This window comes from Neoarius graeffei, chromosome 15 (assembly GCF_027579695.1).
Source record: "Neoarius graeffei isolate fNeoGra1 chromosome 15, fNeoGra1.pri, whole genome shotgun sequence".
In the NCBI taxonomy this organism is placed as follows: Eukaryota; Metazoa; Chordata; class Actinopteri; order Siluriformes; family Ariidae; genus Neoarius; species Neoarius graeffei.
The window spans coordinates 75,350,786-75,373,411 of NC_083583.1; the positions used below are offsets into that span (position 1 = coordinate 75,350,786).

The 22,626-nt window shown below is 43.4% G+C and overlaps 1 protein-coding gene across 1 annotated transcript in view; it reads right to left on the reverse strand.

Moving 5' to 3' along the window:
• Window positions 1-9,902, reverse strand: part of mapk8ip1b (mitogen-activated protein kinase 8 interacting protein 1b) — a 71,314-nt gene extending 61,412 nt beyond the window's left edge. The window contains exon 1 of the mRNA XM_060940705.1: window positions 9,657-9,902. Coding sequence (XP_060796688.1) covers window positions 9,657-9,902 — 246 coding nt within the window. The remainder of the gene's footprint in view (window positions 1-9,656) is intronic.
• Window positions 9,903-22,626: the final 12,724 nt, after the last annotated feature.

Here is a 22,626-nt window from a genome sequence, read left to right on the forward strand (position 1 = left end):
CCATCCACGAAAGAAGCCTCTCCTAAAGCCCAGGCACAAAAAAGCCCGCCTAGAGTTTGCCAGGGCCCATGCTGACAAAGATGAAGACTACTGGGACTCTATACTCTGGAGTCATGAGACCAAGATAAATGTTTTTGGAACTGATGGCTTCAAAACTGTATGGCGTCGCAGAGGTGAGGAATACAAAGAAAAATGCATGGTGCCTACAGTGAAACATGGTGGTGGCAGCGTCCTTATGTGGGGCTGCATGAGTGCTGCTGGTGTCAGGGAGCTGCATTTCATTGATGGCATCATGAATTCACAGATGTATTGCTCTATACTGAAAGAGAAGATGCTACCATCACTCCATGCCCTTGGTCGTTGTGCACTTTTCCAACATGACTAAACACACACCTAAAGCCACTGTTGGATTTCTGAAGAAGAACAGGGTGAAAGTGATTCAGTGGCCAAGTATGTCTCCTGATCTGAACCCAATCGAACACCTGTGGGGAATTCTGAAGAGACAAGTTGAGCGTCACTCTCCATCCAGCATCCAGTCACTAAAAGAGGTCGTTGTTGAAGAATGGAAAAAGATTGATGTTGCAAAATGTCGTCAACTTGTTCATTCCGTGCCTAGAAGACTTGGTGCTGTCATTAAAAATCATGGAGGCCATACAAAGTACTAGATGTAGTAGTTTTTGTTTTGGGGTGTACTTATTTTTACACCACCCTAATTTGAGTAAAATTGAAAAAAATGTGTAATCTAAGTTATATTATTAACCTTACTTTCATGTTATAAGTTAAACAGATATTATATTAAACTTTGTCTTTTCAACATTTTGGAAATTGCGTTCACTGAGATATTGTTTAAAATGCTACTTTTCAAAGGGGGTGTACTCATTTATGCTGAGCACTGTAAATAAGGCAGCTAGCTCTACATGTATATGTATGCAGTATGTACCTACAGTGGTGCTTGAAAGTTTGTGAACCCTTTAGAATTTTCTATATTTCTGCATAAATATGACCTAAAACATCATCAGATTTTCACACAAGTCCTAAAAGTAGATAAAGAGAAACCAGTTAAACAAATGAGACAAAAATATTATACTTGCTCATTTATTTATTGAGGAAAATGATCCAATATTGCACATCTGTGAGTGGCAAAAGTATGTGAACCTTTGCTTTCAGTATCTGGTGTGACCCCCTTGTGCAGCAATAACTGCAACTAAACGTTTGCGGTAACTGTTGATCAGTCCTGCACACCGGCTTGGAGGAATTTTAGCCCGTTCCTCCGTACAGAACAGCTTCAACTCTGGGATGTTGGTGGGTTTCCTCACATGAACTGCTCGCTTCAGGTCCTTCCACAACATTTCCATTGGATTAAAGTCAGGACTTTGACTTGGCCATTCCAAAACATTAACTTTATTCTTCTTTAACCATTCTTTGGTAGAACGACTTGTGTGCTTAGGATTGTCTTGCTGCATGACCCACCTTCTCTTGAGATTCAGTTCATGGACAGATGTCCTGACATTTTCCTTTAGAATTCACTGGTATAATTCAAAATTCATTGTTCCATCAATGATAACAAGCAGTCCTGGCCCAGATGCAGCAAAACAGGCCCAAACCATGATACTACCACCACCATGTTTCACAGATGGGATAAGGTTCTTATGCTGGAATGCAGTGTTTTCCTTTCTCCAAACATAATGCTTCTCATTTAAACCAAAAAGTTCTATTTTGGTCTCATCCGTCCACAAAACATTTTTCCAATAGCCTTCTGGCTTGTCCACATGATCTTTAGCAAAGTGCAGACAAGCAGCAATGTTCTTTTTGGAGAGCAGTGGCTTTCTCCTTGCAACCCTGCCACGCACACCATTGTTGTTCAGTGTTCTCCTGATGGTGGACTCATGAACATTAACATTAGCCAATGTGAGAAAGGCCTTCAGTTGCTTAGAAGCTACCCTGGGGTCCTTTGTGACCTCGCTGACTATTACACGCCTTGCTCTTGGAGTGATCTTTGTTGGTCGACCACTCCTGGGGAGGGTAACAATGGTCTTGAATTTCCTCCATTTGTACACAATCTGTCTGACTGTGGATTGGTGGAGTCCAAACTCTTTAGAGATGGTTTTGTAACCTTTTCCAGCCTGATGAGCATCAACAACGCTTTTTCTGAGGTCCTCAGAAATCTCCTTTGTCCGTGCCATGATACACTTCCACAAACATGTGTTGTGAAGATCAGACTTTGATAGATCCCTGTTCTTTAAATAAAACAGGGTGCCCACTCACACCTGATTGTCATCCCACTGATTCAAAACACCGGACTCTAATTTCACCTTCAAATTAACTGCTAATCCTAGAGGTTCACATACTTTTGCCACTCACAGATATGTAATATTGGATCATTTTCCTCAATAAATAAATGACCAAGTATAATAATTTTGTCTCATTTGTTTAACTGGGTTCTCTTTATCTACTTTTAGGACTTGTGTGAAAATCTGATGTTGTTTTAGGTCATATTTATGCAGAAATATAGAAAATTCTAAAGGGTTCACAAACTTTCAAGCACCACTGTATCTACTTTTTTTTTTAAAATTAGTATATGTGATGGAATGGGAACACACTCATATTGCTGTGGAATAAAAAAAAAAAAAAAAAAAACAGGAACATTTGCTGATCCTGCAGAGAAATCTGCATAAGAGGATCAGAACAGATGCCCAGGTTTGGGTGGAGGCCAAGGGCATGGAGTGCACTTAAAAGAGGGGGACTGTTGGTGTATTATTAGAGTAAGTCTGCAGTCCAGTGGGAATTAATATTACATTTCAGTGTGGCACTCTGCAGAAACAATCCTGCGTGTTATTTCTCACTGTGCTGTCCTGTAATGGAAAACTAACTGGGAGCATTCATTAAAGCTAAACCCAACTCAGTGAAGGCGCTCTAAATTTGGATAAATATAGCTAGCAGTGAATCAGATACGTCTTTGCGGGTTGCTCTCTGCAGTCACCAAGTTGCATGTGCATTCATTTTTAGTTACTAAGCATGCTGTAATGTACATTTGCCAAGTTCCTTGAAAGAGATTTCCCACAAAATGTATTTTCCCCTTAACCCAAATGTCACCCAGGAAATGTCTGTTGTCCAACATTTGCTTCTTTAGTTTTGAACTGAATCTATGAGGCTAACAGGTAAATGTCTAGCTCGCTAAAATATTTCCCATAATATATGCTTAATTCTGTCCATATGCTTCATACAACCATGAGAATGTACAAAATTTATTTTTGACAAACTATTTTGTTCAACATCAGGGATAGTCTATGCCCTCACATCTTCTCAGGGAGTTTTCTTTGCCACCTTTGCCTTGCTCATTAAGTGTAAATTTATACATTTAAAATTTAGGTCCAGAATTTACAGTATATATTTCTGCAAAGCTGCATTGTGAAATTGTCTGTTGTTAAAAGAGCAACACAAGTAAAATTGATTTGAGTTGAACTGAATATTTACAGGTGGCACGGTGGTGTAGTGGTTAGCACTGTCGCCTCACAGCAAGAAGGTCCTGGGTTCGAGCCCCGTGGCCGACGAGGGCCTTTCTGTGTGGAGTTTGCATGTTCTCCCCGTGTCCGCGTGGGTTTCCTCCGGGTGCTCCGGTTTCCCCCACAGTCCAAAGACATGCAGGTTAGGTTAACTGGTGACTCTAAATTGACCGTAGGTGTGAATGTGAGTGTGAATGGTTGTCTGTGTCTATGTGTCAGCCCTGTGATGACCTGGCGACTTGTCCAGGGTGTACCCCGCCTTTCGCCCGTAGTCAGCTGGGATAGGCTCCAGCTCGCCTGCGACTCTGTAGAAGGATAAAGCAGCTAGAGATAATGAGATGAGATGAATATTTACAATTTAAACATGGAACGAGATTATCATCCACATAACTATTTTCTTTTTATGCCTCCGCCACTGTAAGGTGCAGGAGGCATTATGTTTTCGGGTTGTCCATCCGTCCGTCCCGAAACCTTGTGAACGCGATATCTCAAAGGCTAATGAAAGGAATTTCACCAAACTTTCACCATTTGTGCACTTTGGGACAAACATGAACTGATTAAATTTTGAGGTCAAAAGGTCTAAGGTCAAGGTCACTGTGAGGTCAAATGTCTGTCTGAAAACCTTGTGAAAATATCTCCAAGGCTGATACAAGTAATTTCACCAGGTCAAGATTACTGTGAGGTCAAATGTCCATCCCTAAATCACAACTTAATAAGGCGTGTAGTCTACCGGGCGGAGGCATCCCCATCGACACCGTTGGCGTCAAGTTCTATCTAGTTAATAATAAAAAAACTGTCCTAAAATCAAAAGACACATTGGCAGGTTTAAGCAGCATTACTGAAGAACAGGGTTCAGTGTGAATGGGATTTATGCAAAGGAATTTGGCGAAATAGATTTCCAATATTTGCTAGTCCTTTAAAAAAAAAGTCTGAGAACGTGGTTTATTGACCTTAAAATTCCCACAGATTGCCCACATTATGAAATGTTCTCTATTTTCTGTAATAAATATGCATTTACATGAGCCAGAAAGGCCAAATTATGGAACAGGGATATCATGTGTACTGTATACTGTACAGCCATTACAATGTGCTGCATGTTTATTTGGTTGTAAACATATGTGCATTCCAATCCAGCACGCTTTTTAAACTTTCATGGGAACAAAATGATGGGTTTGTGCACAAGAAGCACACATCAACAATCCTTCAAGACCTGACAGATTTGAGCTCATCCTTTAAAAAAAAAAAAGGTCCTGGGATTAGGATTATCTTCCCAATATTTTGTGTGAATCATGTTGCGCATCCTCCTCCTCCTCCTCCAGGATGTAATGTAGGATTATAGATGATGTTTTAATGGTTGTATAAATACAGTACAACTGATCAGAACATGCACAAGACTCTCAGGTGTGTGTTTGCTTGTGTTCTGCACCATTCAGCAACATTTACAATTAAACAGGTAAATGCAGTGTCTGAGATTTTCAGTGATATTGTGATAAACAAATTATTGCCCAATTATTAGTTTTGAGACTTAAGCATGTATTTAGGATCTAAATTCTTCATTATTCCCACTTTACACTTTAGAAATCGGTCCAGTTCTATCAACAAGCATCCTGCTCTCCTTCCCAACAAACAGCAACAACACCAAGGCGGCTCTGTTTACAGAATAATCAGAAGATGAAGGAAGGCGGAAGGAAACCGCTGCTATTTTGTATCGCACTTTATTTCTTACCGAGAAGCGGCGGCGGCGGCTCTGGGCTGTGTGACCCGGGAGGACTGTGCAGGACTCGGGCTGCTCCTCTGCTCTCTCTCCGCCATTTCTTCTTCCGCCTCCTTTTCCATTCATCAGCAGCTTCAGCAGGAGAAACAGCGCGCTGTGATGCTGCGATAAGGCCGGAGGGAGGGGCTCGGGTCCCGGCCACTCGGCTGCAGATACCCGATACCGATACCATCGATATCTTTATACCGATGACACGGTTTACCGATGGAAGTCCTGTAGATACCGACACTGATACTTTGAAAAAGGAGTTTGTTTTTATTCACACCAATGTGAAAATAAAGAAATATATACCTGTAGAGCGGCGGCCACAATTATCGACACCTTAACGATCTTTTGGCCACTGCAAAAGTTGAAAAGACTTTCAATACGTATCTCATTATCTCTAGCCGCTTTATCCTGTTCTACAGGGTCGCAGGCGAGCTGGAGCCTATCCCAGCTGACTACGAGCAAAAGGTGGGGTACACCCTGGACAAGTCGCCAGGTCATCATACGGCTGACACATAGACACAGACAACCATTCACACTCACATTCACACCTACGCTCAATTTAGAGTCACCGGTTAACCTAACCTGCATGTCTTTGGACTGTGGGGGAAACCGGAGCACCTGGAGGAAACCCACGCGGACACGGGGAGAACATGCAAACTCCACACAGAAAGGCCCTCGCCAGCCACGGGGCTCGAACCCGGACCTTCTTGCTGTGAGGCAACAGCGCTAACCATTACACCTCCGTGCCGCCCTCAAAATAATCTCATCTCATTATCTCTAGCCGCTTTATCCTGTTCTACAGGGTCGCAGGTGAGCTGGAGCCTATCCCAGCTGACTACGGGCGAAAGGCGGGGTTCACCCTGGACAAGTCACCAGGTCATCACAGGGCTGACACATAGACACAGACAACCATTCACACTCACATTCACACCTACGCTCAATTTAGAGTCACCAGTTAACCTAACCTGCATGTCTTTGGACTGTGGGGGAAACCGGAGCACCCGGAGGAAACCCACGCGGACACGGGGAGAACATGCAAACTCCGCACAGAAAGGTCCTTGCCGGCCACAGGGCTCGAACCCGGACCTTCTTGCTGTGAGGCGACAGCGCTAACCACTATACCGCTGTGCCTCCCTCAAAATAATAAATAAATAAATAAATAAAATCAGTGTCTCCGATTGATAACAATGAAAGTGTCAATTAATATGTGCTAATGTGGTTACTTTTTATAACAATACTTATGGTTTGTTAATTCTGAGGTTTATGTTATAGTTATTATTAGTTAAGAGAACCTTAAAGGGTCCAGCTCATCCTTCCCAGAATCCAATTCGTCGTTTTTTTATCCCCCACTGGTTGAAAGGCCCAAAGGTGGATTATGTCGTGGCGATTCCCATCCATCCGTCCATCCATCTGTCCATCCCGGGAAGGGCGCTCACCTTCTGAAATCAACTACTCCCACAATTTTTGGAGGAATTTCACGAAACTTGGCAGGATTCTTTGTTATATGTCAGTAGTACGCATATTGTAATTTCGTCCAATTGGGTCACATTTTACCAGAATTACAGCCCTTGATTAACAAAATTATACTTTGACAATTTCATGAGAGTGTGTTTTCCTTCTGAAATCAGCTCCTCTCACAATCTCATCTCATTATCTGTAGCCGCTTTATCCTGTTCTACAGGGTTGCAGGCAAGCTGGAGCCTATCCCAGCTGACTACGGGCGAAAGGCGGGGTTCACCCTGGACAAGTCGCCAGGTCATCACAGGGCTGACACATAGACAACCATTCACACTCACATTCAAGTCAAGTCAAGTTGATTGTCAAATATGCTATACATGCTCGACATACAGCACAGATGAAATTTCAGTCCTCTCTGGCCCACGGTGCAAACAGGCAATGCAATAAATAAAAATAGAATAATTGAAAAAACAAACAAACAATATAAACAGTATAAACACTCTAGATAAGAACTAGACAGACTAAGCACTCAAACAAACAATATAAACAGTATAAACACTAGATAAGAACTAGACATAGACTAAACACTCAGACAATATAAACACAAGATAACACGACTGTGGTGGGTCTCATCAACAATGGCGATGAGACAATCTACAGGAGTGAGGTGAGCCGCTTGGCCATGTGGTGCAAGAACAACAATCTCCGTCTGAACGTGGAGAAGACGAAGGAGAATTCACACCTACGGTCAATTTAGAGTCACCAGTTAACCTAACCTGCATGTCTTTGGACTGTGGGGGAAACCGGAGCACCCGGAGGAAACCCACGCGGACACGGGGAGAACATGCAAACTCCGCACAGAAAGGCCCTCACCGGCCACGGGGCTCGAACCCGGACCTTCTTGCTGTGAGGCGACAGCGCTAACCACTACACCACCATGCCACCCATAATGTTTAACCTGCATCAGAAAATATTTTTGTCCCACTTTCTAAGTATTTTCGTAGATCACATTTTGTTAATCATTCGTTGTTTGTATTAATTTCTAGTTTTGTAGTTTACCAATAAATATCAACAGGCAATTGAGATTGTAACCAAATGAACATCCAGGTCAAAGGTCACGTCATTCCTCAAACCAAAATATAAAATGTCTACTGATATTGTAATATGTGGTAGATATTTACAACGAGCTGCAAAAAAAAAAAAAAAATTCTGATTGGAATAGACAAATCTGAATATTTCAAACGTAATTTTTTAATGCTAGGAATTTAATTCTGGTTTAATTCTATTTATTACAATCGGATTCCAAATACTCTATAAACATTCCATTCTGTTATGAATCAGAAAAAAAAATATTATAAATCACAGCACTTTTTTTTTTAAGTACTTCGTCTACTTCAACAATGTTACACAAAGATCGATCCATAACAGTTGTAAATATCCATTAATCCCACAGGGTGTCGATAATGGTGGACACCGGTGAAAGTGATCACTATTATCGACACCTCACATGATTTCTCAAACGCACGTTTAGATACAAAATGGCGACTGTCAAATGAAAGAATAAGAAACAAAGTAGGTTTCGACGAAGAGATCATGAAATATTGGTGAATTTGATCAGTAAAAACATGTCCATGATCTTTCCACCATGCTTACCTGTGATGATAACATCCAGGTTTTCCGAAAAATTGCTGATCGTGCTAAAAAAATTCCATCTCAGGTAACGAGCTGTGTCATCAGACGACAAGATCAGAGGGCGGGGGGTCTTCCAGTTGATTGATTAACCAATAATAACTGTTGTAACTGAAACTCACCTTTGTAAAATCTGAAAAGGTGTCGATAATTATGGACTGTCGATAATTGTAGCCGCCACTCTATTTGATCTATAATAATAATAATAATAATAATAATAATAATAACTGTTGCCAGGCAAAACAAACCTCGCCCGGTCGCACTTATAATGAATATAAAGGAAGATATTGCAAAAAAAATCAGTCCCCTATGGGTCCATATGGCTCCTGCTTATAAATAAAATAGTTTTCTGATCCCATGTCCATATAGTAAATACAGCATACGTATATATTTACTCTATAAGGCAGCAGTGACAAAAATCAAGCGTAATCCAAAAATGAACAATTTAAAAATTCACAGAAGTAAAATATACCAAGTCTTTCTCTTTCGTATATCATCTGATGGCCAACTCAGTGTCATGCAGCCACGCCCTCATCTCTGGTCCTAAGTCGAAGAGACCAGCTTCTGAGGGTGGGCTGTATAGGGGGCAGCCGGTGATTATGTGCTCGGCAGTCTGTTCAGGTTCGCCACACTCGCATGCCGCACTGTCCGATAGGCCCCACTTCTTCAAAAATTACTTGAAGCATCTGACCCCAGTGCATAGATGGTTCAGCGAGGTCCACAGGTGGCGTGGCAGATCTTCTCCTTTTACACTGCCTCCTGGGTCCCTGATGTGTTGTTGGATGCAAGAGGGCCCAGTCGTCTCCCACATCTGTTTCCAGGATGCTGCCAGCCAGGCATCTCTGAACAAGTCCTCAGGGATAGACTGTAGCATCTCTTGTGCTGTCTTGTTGTAGGGATGGCGAGACTTGAGCCTGCCTGGTGGAGCTGGTGTTATTGTGGCTTTGTGCAGGATGTGCTAGTCGTACTTCCAGGCTTTTCTTGCCAGGGTGAGGGTAGCTGCATCCCATCGGAGTCTGGCTGGGGCAGACACAGGGGTGGGTTTCAGACAACCAGTTACTATCCAGAGGGCGCTGTTGATGGCAGTATCTACCTTGTTCATGTGTGGACAGGGTACTCCAGGCAGGGGCACAGTATTCGGCTATGGGTAGGTCAAGGGCTTCCGTGGATATGCGAAGGGTCTGGGGGGAAGCTCCCCAAGTCGAACCCGCCAGATGGCGGATGAGCGAGACCCTTGCTGTTACCTTGGCCTTCACTTCATCCAGGTGTTGTTTATAGGACAGTGTCCGATCCAAGCATACACCAAGGTACTTGGGGGCTTGCTGGAACTCCAGGCGGTTGTTGCCAACATACACATCCAGTTCCCTTCTTACTTCCCGATTGTTGAGATGATATGCTGCAGACACTGTCTTGCCCACACTGAGCTGAAGGTGCCACTTCTGAAGGTAGTCTGCCAGGATACCCATGTCTCGGTCGAGACCATCTTCCATCGCCTTCCATGTTGGGCGTTGAAGCATGATGGCTAAATCATCCGCATAGCCGTACTTGGTAGATATTATATCCGGCAGGTTGTGAATGTACCGTAGATGTTGAACAACATTGGTGAGAGGACGGAGCCTTGTGGGACATCGTTTTTCAGCCTTCTGAGCCTGCTGGTCTGGCCATCGCTGGTCTGTAGGATAAAGCTACAGTTCAATAGCATCTCCATGATGAACCTCACCACGTGCTGGCCCGGGATTGTCCTCAACAGTTTCAAATGTAGTCCACGGTGCCACACAGTGTCATAGGCGGCTGTCAGGTCCAGGAATACTACTCCAGCTTTCTTGTTATCCTGAAAGCTGTCTTCAATGTCCTGAGTGAGTAGGGTTACCTGATCCATTGTTGACCTACCTCGGTGGAAGCCGGCTTGTTCCGGTGGGAGTTGTGGGTCCACCACTGGCTCAATGCGGCTGCGAATCAGCCTCTCCAGGATCTTATATGGGACACAGAGCAGAGAGATGGGCCTGTAGGACTTCGGATCTTCAGCGGGTTTGTCTGGCTTTGGCAAGGCTATGATGGAAGCATGGCACCAAGTCTTTGGAAGCTTGGACCTCCGAAAGCATGCTGAGAAGAACAAGCATAGCCAGCAAGATGTTCTTTCACTTTGGTGTATGACAAACTCTGGGTGGATATTGTCTCGACCTGGTGACTTGCCCGGCTTCAGCTTGTTAATTGCTGCACTTAGTTCGGCTGCTGTGAAGTCTCCTGAGAGGTTGGCATCGACGCTGGCTGCCCTGGAGAGAGACGATACCCCACACAAGATCAGTCATGTAAAGTTTTTGTCTGCATCTGGGAAGCAGCCATTTTTCAGGAGCTGGGAAGCAATAGCATCTGCTGTCACTTGACACCTGCGGGGTGTTGTTTTTCTCCCTGAGAGCAGGTTGATGGTCTGCCATGCCTTCCGGCTAGAGTGGGTGAAGTCGATAGATTCCACTACTTCAGTCCACCTAGTCCTTCGGGTGTCGTCCAGCTTCTGCAGTAAGGTTGTTGCTGTTGTGTCCATTTCATCCCTAGAGCTCACCTGCTGGTGTTGGCGCAGCAGGCAGCTGCACTCCTCATCCCAGCCTGGGATGTAGTTCTTGTTGTAGCCACGCAGGATGTTGTGCTTTGCTGCCCTTAGAAGGACTTTACAGTAAGCGACGTATGCAGCATCCACATCAGCTGCTTCTGGGTCCAGCAGACCAGGAGTTCTTCTTTCCGTTTCTGCCATAAACAACTGCCAGTTCACCTTCCTGAAATTCCATCTCCTAACTGGTTTGCCAGCTACCAGCTGTACCAGCGATGGTACTTTGATGATGGATGGTCGGTGGTGTGAACGAGGGAACCTGTCCAAGACACGTCTCTCCAGTTTCAGGTCATTACTGCGGCGTATGGCGAAGGCCAGGTCTGGGTTGGTGTAAGAGTTCGAGCGTGCAGAAAAGAAGCTTGGGGGCTCTTTTGGGTCAAAGAGCAGCAGTGCTTCAATGTTAGAAGCCCACTCACTCAGCGCTTCACCATCAAGTGATGTGTGGTTGTTGAAGTCACCTGCATAGATGGTGGGAGCAGGCACAGGTGGAAGTGATGATACAGTCAGCGCTGTTGGTGGGGGCTTGTATACATTCACAACAGATGTTTCTTGGATTTTGGTGACCAGCCACTCAATGTTGCAGCCAGGTGGAGAGTGGCTGGTGGCTGACCAACTTCATCCTTCCCAGACAAAGGTTGCCATTCCATGCGTCTTGCTGTGGATGGACCCAGCGAGGAGGAACCCAGACAGCTTGAGGTTGTCATCAGAAACCCAGTGTGTCTCTTGCAGGATAACAACTGCCACTTTATTGGAATCGGCAAGATGACTTCGAATTTGGCAATGGTAAGGCCCTCGACGTTGAGTTGGAGCACTGACAGGTCTTGGTTTTCGACGGTGGGGGTATCTGCCCATCCTAAGGAGGACATTCTCTGCCTTGGTCTTGACCTTGGCTTGTACCTTGGTCTGTCAGCTCGATGATTCTTCGGTGACATTAGTTTCATGAGTTGGTCTTGCACCATTTCTCACTACTCGCAGGGGAGGCCACGTGGAGGCTGTCATCTTCTCTCCCATATACCAAGTGTCTGTACTTTATATTATTCTACTCTTACCTCTTACAGTTTTCGAAACTGAAGCCTCCGAACCGAGGCTGACGTACACTCACCATGACCCAAACTCTTATTTCCCGGAAATGGCCCGGGGCTAGAGATCAGTGGAACACTCTTTCCCTCTGTAATAAGCATAAACATGTCTGAAAGTGAATTCTTTATTCTAGTCCATTTATTTCGAATGGTGAACCGAATTATATACACTCACCAATCATTTTAATCGGAACACGTGTATGTGCATGCGCAGTGTGTGACTGTTACACTCTTACATTCTTACAGCATGATGACATAGTGGCTAGTGCCTCTATATGAGGCAATAGCCGCAACAAAAACAATTTTGACCTTTTTGGTGACCAGAGGTGGAAAGAGTACTAAAATATTATACTCAAGTACAAGTACTGTTACTCTGATGAAATTTTACTTAAGTACAAGTAAAGTTACCAGACAAAAAAATCTACTCAAGTAAAAGTAAAAAGTAGATCATTTAAAATGTACTTTGAGTAAAAGTAAAACATTACTTTTAACAATGGGTGTTTTCTGCCTCCATTGTGTTGTGCAAAAATGAAAAAGAAGAGGAAACAAATATATATGTACATCTCAACCCAGATGTTTTATTTAAAGGAAGTGTATCAAATTGAATGCTTAGGATAATGCTGCATTAAAACTGAGACAAACAAAAAAGGTCAATACACACAGTCATGTCGTTTACATCGCCCTGACCACACACAAAGCATTGTACACGAAATATGAAAGTGAAATGTTGCACCGAAATCTCGTAGCTTGCCTGTGTGCACTGTGTGTTATTGAACAATTCAATTCAAACATTATTTGTTTTGCTTAGTATTCCTTTCTGGCCTGTTGGATGTAGAATGGTAGGAGGACTGATCACGTCAGGTTGGCGAGCTAACTTGCTTGCATGATTAGCCAACCGAATAACAGACTAGTTACCGTTATGTTACAGTGCCAACAGGTTGCTACTTCAACATTAGCAATGTCATCCACTATTTTTGGAATATAACCAGCCTATTGTCGGTTTTACTATGGAAAGGAAGCATTATGAATGATGCCAATGACAATACTTACCTCAACATGCTTGCGCAGATTAGACGTCGAATTTTTGTATGGCGCAATGGTTGTCTTCTTGGGCACACATAATCTGCATTGCATAATGAAACTGTCACCCCTTTTCTCTACGAAGCTGAAGTGATCACGTATGTAGGGCCAGGGGTGCACTTCATTACTGGAAGAAATTGCGTTTTCTGCAGGGTCGTCCACCACAGGTTCCTCGGTCTCCTCCATGTCCGCAGGGGCGCTTTATCAACACCCGTGGCCCAGGGGCTAGGCCCCTCATAGGCTACCTGTCAACCCTACCCTTACCGTTGGCCAGGAAAACACTCTTATTTTATTTGCAATACGTGTCAAGCATTTACAGTGTAAGCGCGTAATTAGCCTAGAAGCCTACGATAGGTTACGTTTGGCTCAGCGTAGCTGTGCAAGGCCCATGCTCACATCGCTCAACACATCCGACCACAGAGGGAGAGAAGAACGCGCGCATTATCATTACAGAGCCGGTTCTGATTATTACCACGGACAGGACAGTGATACTGCGTAACTTTCACGCAGGGGCATGGCCAGAGATAACCACACAAGCGCGCGTGCGCTATAATGTAGACCTATGTGTTGTAAACATAAAACACACACACCTACAGACAAGTCCTTTTAAAAAATAAAATACATAAAAATAGCTCGGCGGCATGAAAACAAACATTCACTGCAAGTCAAGGTACTTGGCTCGGCGGCCACATGAAACGTAAACACCATGGACAGCGGCCAAACTCATAACTCTACAGACCAAAATACACGAAACCAAGTCCTACTAGGGTCTATTTTACCGATCTATGTTCAAGCATCATGCAAGTCTTCCTTCTCCTTGAATAAGACCATGCATTCAACTGCCTTTTTAACATGACTGCATCGAAATACCATTTGCAACAATATTTCACGCACTCCATCAAGAAAAAAGTTAAACATGATGAACATGGGCATACTGTTTTGAGCATACGATTTTTTAAAAAGAAACTAGCTACATCAAAGTCCTTTAATAAACCCATCCTTTAGCGCAAATGAGCTTAACCTAGTTCAAAGCATGACGCTAGCAGTAGCTGCATAAGGCAAAATCGTGGGCCTTTCGTCAACAACAAGCCACGGCGGGCAAACATTAATAATCAAGCGTCCTTACCTTAAAACGCTGTCTTGACCACAGAACTTCTCAAGTATTTCACTTAAATCCACACGGGTTAACAACACACCCAACACAGCTAGCGAGAAATGTGGATCTGCGCTAGCTTTGTATTGCTATTCCCCTCAGTATGCTTACTCTGTCTGCTGCCCGAACTGTGAACATTATAGCCTACAATCTTTTCATCAATTTCTTCAGTAGATGCCGTTTTAGACATTTTATTATCCCCATCAAAATATGCTATTATACTAACAGGATTATAACTCAAATCACACGACACGTATTCAAATCACAGCTGATTTATTTTACTGTTGGACAGATCATAGCATATCTAGCCTAGCTGCACACAGCCTAGCTGCTGGTAGGCTGATAACTGATAAGTAGCTGATATTCTGAACAGATTGGTGATCCTTACCTTAAAAAAGTCTGTGACTTTAGGCAATGATTCTATCATTACCTGCATCTCTCTCTTTTTTCCTTTTATGCGCCCCGCTAACATGTGAACGCTTCATCTTTCAAAGCCTCTAAATTTGTGTCTCTGTAGTCTGCAGTCTTTGGCGCGCTTTCGTGCGTGACGTTACATTTTGTTACATTTTATTCTGGTCCAGTTGTGGGTGTTCGTTTTGCGAACCACATCCACCATGTCTCTTACAGCAGGCTACTGTGCGCTCATTTATTTCTAACCTTATTTCTATCCGTACATTAATGTAGGCCCACGATTCCGACAGTTTATTATTTTATTAATATTACAAGGCCCCTGATTGGCTGTGGCCCAGGGGCTTGAGCCCCCCCCCCCCCCCCCCCCCCCCCCAAAGCACCGGTGCATGTCCGCCATCGTCTGTGTGAGACTCGTGCGCGCGACAACTGTCCTTCCCGTGATTCATTTCCAGAACGCATTTCCCCTTCTCCGTTTTAGCCTTTATTTATTTATTTATTTTTACTCAGTAACGGTTGTGATGTAAAATGTACCGAAGTACACTACTTAAAAGAAAACATACTTAAGTAAAAGTAAAAGTACACTCTTTAAAAATTACTTGAAAAAGTATAAGTACACAAAAAAGCTACTCAAGTACAGTAACGCGAGTAATGTAATTCATTACTTTCCACCTCTGTTGGTGACCTTGACCGGATGACCCTGAAGATGTTGGAGGTTCTATTTGAAACCAATGCCCATCGAGCCTGAAAGTTTCATGAAGGTTGATCCAGCTGTTTTCCCATAATATCGTTAACAAAAAAACAAAGACACCCAACCCAAAACAATACCTCATCCCCTGGTGGACTCCATCCAGGCAATAGGGCGGCACGGTGGTGTAGTGGTTAGCACTGTTACAGCAAGAAGGTCCTGGGTTTGAGCCCAGCAGCCAGTGAAGGCCTTTCTGTGTGGAGTTTGCATGTTCTCCCCGTGTCTGTGTGGGTTTCTTCTGGGTGCGCAGGTTTCCCCCACAGTCCAAAGACATGCACGTTAGGATAATTGGTAGCTCTAAATTGACTGGAGGTGTGAATGTGAGTGTGAATGGTTGTGTGTCTCTGTGTGTCAGCCCTGCAATGACCTGGCAACTTGTCCAGGGTGTACCCCGCCTCTCACCCATAGTCAGCTGGGATAGGCTCCAGCTTGCCTGCGACCCTGCACAGGATAAGTGGTTACAGATAATGAATGGATGGATGGATAATAATAATTTGAGAAGCATCAATATGCAAAGAAAAATGTGACTTGATCTTCAGCAAGAGACACCCATTGTATTTTGTGAAAAAGAGTACACTAGGACTTTTCTGGCATCTTAAACTCTATTATTACACCCAGGGTACAATGTCGGGGGGGGGGGGGGGGGGTTCAGGTACGAGCTGAGATGTGGTGAGTATCCTTGGAAAGACGCTCCAAGGGGGATCTTGGTCTGTGTGTAATCTGATAAGAAAGTACCACAGCAAGATAGAGAGACATTCATCTCATTATCTCTAGCCACTTTATCCTGTTCTACAGGGTCGCAGGCAAGCTGGAGCCTATCCCAGCTGACTATGGGTGAAAGGCGGGGTACACCCTGGACAAGTCGCCAGGTCATCACAGGGCTGACACATAGACACAGACAACCATTCACACTCACATTCACACCTACGCTCAATTTAGAGTCACCAGTTAACCTAACCTGCATGTTTTTGGACTGTGGGGGAAACCGGAGCACCCGGAGGAAACCCACGCGGACACGGGGAGAACATGCAAACTCCGCATAGAGAGGCCCTCGCCGGCCACGGGGCTCGAACCCGGACCTTCTTACCACAGCAAGATACTTCTCAGTAAGTAGGATTTAGTACAATGCCCAGCATGCATTTGCAGAATTCAGTACAATGTCTGCTATTCACTTGCAAATACATAACACAACGAGAATTTCTTGAGTTGTACCCCCTCAACATCTGAGTAATTTTATTGCTATTGAAGTAGAAAATAAAATGCCTAGTGTGCACTGGCATCTGAAAGTAGTGTTATTGGGATATTGTGATGTCCAAGACTGGTATAATAAAGACTACTACTATTTGATTGATTCATGTATAAGGTAAAATTTGCAAGTGTTTGTGTGTGAATAAATAATAGCCGAGGAAAAGGATACAGTATAGCAACAGAGAGAGAGAGAGAGAGAGAAGGTTTTGTTTTTACACTCCCAAGTTGTCTCTATCCATCCATCCATCCATTATCTGTAACCACTTATCCTGTACAGGGTCGCGGGCTAGAGCCTATCCCAAATGACTATGGGTGAGAGGCGGGGTACACCCTGGACAAGTTGCCAAGTCATCGCAGAGCCACAGGTATGGATATAATTCAAAATGTTTGAGAAATGTTGATTGTTTTCTTTGTAACATGTTCTGAAGTTTAATTATAATAATTCTTACAAGTAACAAATAACATCCATCCATCAATCCATCCATTATCTGTAGCCGCTTATCCTGTCCTACAGGGTCGCAGGCAAGCTGGAGCCTATCCCAGCTGATGGGCGAGAGGCGGGGTACACCCTGGACAAGTCACCAGGTCATCTCAGGTAACAAATAACATACAGTTAGGTCCATACATATTTGGATACTGACACAAATTTTGTTTTTTTTTAACCTGTTTACTGAAACATATTCAAGTTATAGTTATATAATGGACATGGACATAAAGTCCAGACTTTCAGCTTTCATTTGAGGGTATCCACATTAAAATTGGATGAAGGGTTTAGGAGTTTCAGCTCCTTAACATGTGCCACCCTGTTTTTAAAGGGACCAAAAGTAATTGGACAATTGACTCAAAGGCTATTTCATGGGCAGGTGCGGGCAATTCCTTCGTTATGTCATTCTCAATTAAGCAGATAAAAGGCCTGGAGTTGATTTGAGGTGTGGTGCTTGCATTTGGAAGATTTTGCTGTGAAGAAAACATGCGGTCAAAGGAGCTCTCCATGCAGGTGAAACAAGCCATCCTTAAGCTGCGAAAACAGAAAAAACCCATCCGAGAAATTGCTACAATATTAGGAGTGGCAAAATCTACAGTTTGGTACATCCTGAGAAAGAAAGAAAGCACTGGTGAACTCATCAGTGCAAAAAGACCTGGACACCCACAGAAGACAACAGTAGTGGATGATCGCAGAATAATTTCCATGGTGAAGAGAAACCCCTTCACAACAGCCAACCAAGTGAACAACACTCTCCAGGAGGTAGACGTATCAATATCCAAATCCAGAGGTGGAAAAACTGGATTGACAAAGTAAAAGTCCTGCTTAGGTTTTCCTTCTGCCTGTGCTCTCAACACAGGTGATTTCACCAATTAGCTCATCAACCTGGCTTAGGGGATGTGGTAATTAGGATCAGCTGGTTCATTGAATTGGCTGGAGCAAAAATGTGGCAGGGTTTTTACTTTCTGCACCTGGGTTTTTCCACCTCTGTCCAAATCTACCATAAAGAGAAGACTGCATGAAAGTAAATACAGAGGGTTCACTGCACGGTGCAAGCCACTCATAAGCCTCAAGAATAAAAAGGCTAGATTGGACTTTGCTAAAAAACATCTAAAAAAGCCAGCACAGTTCTGGAAGAACATTCTTTGGACAGATGAAACCAAGATCAACCTCTACCAGAATGATGGAAAGAAAAAAGTATGGCGAAGGTGTGGTACAGCTCATGATCCAAAGCATACCACATCATCTGTAAAACACAGCGGAGGCAGTGTGATGGCTTGGGCATGCATGGCTGCCAGTGGCACTGGGTCACTAGTGTTTATTGATGATGTGGCACAGGACAGAAGCAGCCGGATGAATTCTGAGGTATTCAGAGACATACTGTGTGCTCAAATGCAGCCAAACTGATTGGTCAGCGTTTCATAATACAGATGGATAATGACCCAAAACATAAAGCCAAAGCAACCCAGGAGTTTATTAAAGCAAAGAAGTGGAATATTCTTGAATGGCCAAGTCAGTCACCTGATCTCAACCCAACTGAGCAGCATTTCACTTGTTAAAGACTAAACTTCAGACAGAAAGGCCCACAAACAAATAGCAACTGAAAACCGCTGCAGTAAAGGCCTGGCAGAGCATTAAAAAGGAAGAAACACAGCGTCTGGTGATGTCCATGAGTTCAAGACTTCAGGCAGTCATTGCCAACAAAGGGTTTTCAACCAAGTATTAGAAATGAACATTTTATTTACAATTATTTAATTTGTCCAATTACTTTTGAGCCCCTGAAATGAAGGGATTGTGTTTAAAAAAATGCTTTAGTTCCTCACATTTTTATGCAATCATTTTGTTCAACCCACTGAATTAAAACTGAAAGTCTGAACTTCAACTGCATCTGAATTGTTTTGTTCACAATTCATTGTGGTAATGTACAGAACCAAAATTAGAAAAATGTTGCCTCTGTCCAAATATTTATGGACCTAACTGTACATAATTAAAGCTGCTAGCGGCCTTGACGGGCCCTCACACATGTGGTTCCGCAACCCAGGACATCCCACCACCCAACAAAACAGTCACATGTCATATATTCATCAAATGTTCAAAGGTGATGTGCATGTTGCAAATGCCATGATTGCTTGATGGATGAGAGATAGACAGACAAAGACTAAGTGCGTGTGTGTGTTTCTGTGTGAAAATGTACATTTATATATGTACAAAACTATACATGTGTCTCCTCCTTATCTCTATCTCACGCTGTAATCTTGTCATCTTAGCTTTCCTGTGTCTGCAGTGTGTGTGTGTGTGTGTGTGTGTACATGCAGAGTTTTCATATGTCTGCAACAAAATGCACAATGATGGCAGGTCACTAATATATAGATTTAGGCACTGCCTAAAAGCGGAGCTCCCATCTGTTTCTGGGTTGGAGAATTTTCTTATGTCCTAGACAGTCTCTTTTGTTTTATTTCTTTACTGGCTAGCACTGGCCACTAGGCGGTGTGTCTCATCTCATCTCATCTCATCTCATCTCATCTCATCTCATCTCATTATCTCTAGCCGCTTTATCCTTCTACAGGGTCGCAGGCAAGCTGGAGCCTATCCCAGCTGACTACGGGCGAAAGGCGGGGTACACCCTGGACAAGTCGCCAGGTCATCACAGGGCTTAGGCGGTGTGTATGACTGGTAATTACTAACACTGGCCATTAGGCGGTGCGTATGACTGGTAATTACTAACACTGGCCACTAGGCGGTGTATATGACTGGTAATTACTAACACTGGCCACTAGGCGGTGTGTCTCATCTCATCTCATCTCATTATCTCTAGCCGCTTTATCCTTCTACAGGGTCGCAGGCAAGCTGGAGCCTATCCCAGCTGACTACGGGCGAAAGGCGGGGTACAACCTGGACAAGTCGCCAGGTCATCACAGGGCTAGGCGGTGTGTATGACTGGTAATTACTAACACTGGCCATTAGGCGGCGTGCATGACTGGTAATTACTAACACTGGCCACTAGGTGGTGTGTATGACTGGTAATTACTAACACTGGCCACTAGGCGGTGCGTATGACTGGTAATTACTAACACTGGCCATTAGGCGGCGTGCATGACTGTAATTACTAACACTGGCCACTAGGCGGTGCGTATGACTGGTAATTACTAACACTGGCCATTAGGCGGCGTGCATGACTGTAATTACTAACACTGGCCACTAGGCAGTGCGTATGACTGGTAATTACTAACACTGGCCATTAGGCGGCGTGCATGACTGTAATTACTAACACTGGCCACTAGGCGGTGTGTATGACTGGTAATTACTAACACTGGCCATTAGGCGGCGTGCATGACTGGTAATTACTAACACTGGCCACTAGGCGGCGTGCATGACTGGTAATTACTAACACTGACCACTAGGCGATGTGTATGACTGGTAATTACTAACACTGACCACTAGGCGGTGTGTATGACTGGTAATTACTAACACTGGCCACTAGGTGGTGTGTATGACTGGTAATTACTAATACTGGCTACTAGGCGGTGTGTATGACTGGTAATTACTAAGACTGACCACTAGGCGGTGTGTATGACTGGTGGTACACGTACACAGACAAACCACAAATGGGTTTACCATTTTTTCTTAGGTATGGTGCTCCGCTGGAGCGCCACTATTATTGTGTGTGTGTGTGTGTGTGTGTGTCTGTTTGTCAGAGGGTGGGAGAGAGAGAGAGAGAGAGAGAGAGAGAATGTGTGTGTGAAAGAGAGTGTGCTCATAGATGTTGCGTGTGCATGTGAGTGCATACTTGTGAGAGTGTGTATGCATAAATATGCATATGACTGAGAGTGTGTGTATGAGTATGCACAGAATTGTATGTTATATCATCAGACTCATGATATCCAATATTATGTAAAGTTTCAGATCAATCCATCAATGAATTGAACATTTTTTCCCCATTTCCTGCTTGGCCAGATGGTGGCGCTGTGCTAGGCATCTGAATTACACATGTGAATATCATCACAATCATAATACACAATATTTTGTAAAGTGTCAGATCAATCAGTTAAGGCATTGCCAATTTCTGGCACATTTCCTGCTTGGCCAGGTGGTGGCGCTATAACAGGCAGGCCCATTGGGCGTCAGGTTATCATAATCATAATATCTATTGAAGTAAGAAGTGTCCAACCATACAGTCAATGCACTGTGGCTTTCTGACATGTTTCCTGTTTATGTGGTAAGATATTAAAATCATAAGGCCATTTCAACATATTACAAGATATCAAAAATCCTTTCGCAATTTAATATCAGCAACATCTTGGCATCACGTATAACAAATTTCACATGAATCTCATGAACCGTCTAGGAGGAGCATGTTAAAATTCATCATGTGTCAAAACACACATATTCAAAACCCTATTCTTTCCTTGGCCAGTTGGTGGTGCTATACCAGACAGGCCCATAACAGCTAAAGAGAATCAGAATCATATTACAAGATATCAAGTTCAACATTCAGCAATATCTTGACATATTATGTGTTATAATATTTCAACATATGACAACATATCAAAAATCCCTTAGCAATTCAACTTCAGCAATATCTTAGCATCATGTTTGCCAAGTTTGACATGAATTTGATGAACCGTCGAGGAGGAGTACGTTAAAAATGACCATGTGTAATTTCACTCCAAATGGCCTTATGACATCATCATTCCAAAGTTCTACCCATTAATTTCAATGGGAAATGGAAAAAGGGGCGCTACGAAGTCCCTGGGCCATAAGTCTGTGGCTGAGTAGCGAGGACAGTGACTGATGTGTGTATCAAATTTCATGAGTTTTCGTGCATGGGAAATGCCTCAAATAAGGCCAAACACAGCAGAATAATAATAATAATAAGAAGAGGAATCCTTCGAAAAACAATAGGGTCTTGCACCGGTGCTTGGGCCAGAATAAATAGCACACTTTGAGAAACATCACAGCCAAAGTAGAATACAAATTACTTCTTTATCCAAAACACAAGTCAGCCAAAGCAAATTGGTGTCTTAAGTTTATGTCTGCAAAATCCTGTCAAAACTACCTGCTTTTCAAGTTTGTCCAATATGTCAAAAACACTTGCATACAGTGGTGCTTGAAAGTTTGTGAACCCTTTAGAATTTTCTATATTTCTGCATAAATATGACCTAAAACATCATCAGATTTTCACACAAGTCCTAAAAGTAGATAAAGAGAACCCAGTTAAACAAATGAGACAAAAATATTATACTTGGTCACTTATTTATTGAGGAAAATGATCCAATATTACATATCTGTGAGTGGCAAAAGTATCTGAACCTTTGCTTTCAGTATCTGGTGTGACCCCCTTGTGCAGCAATAACTGCAACTAAACGTTTGTGGTAACTGTTGATCAGTCCTGCACACCGGCTTGGAGGA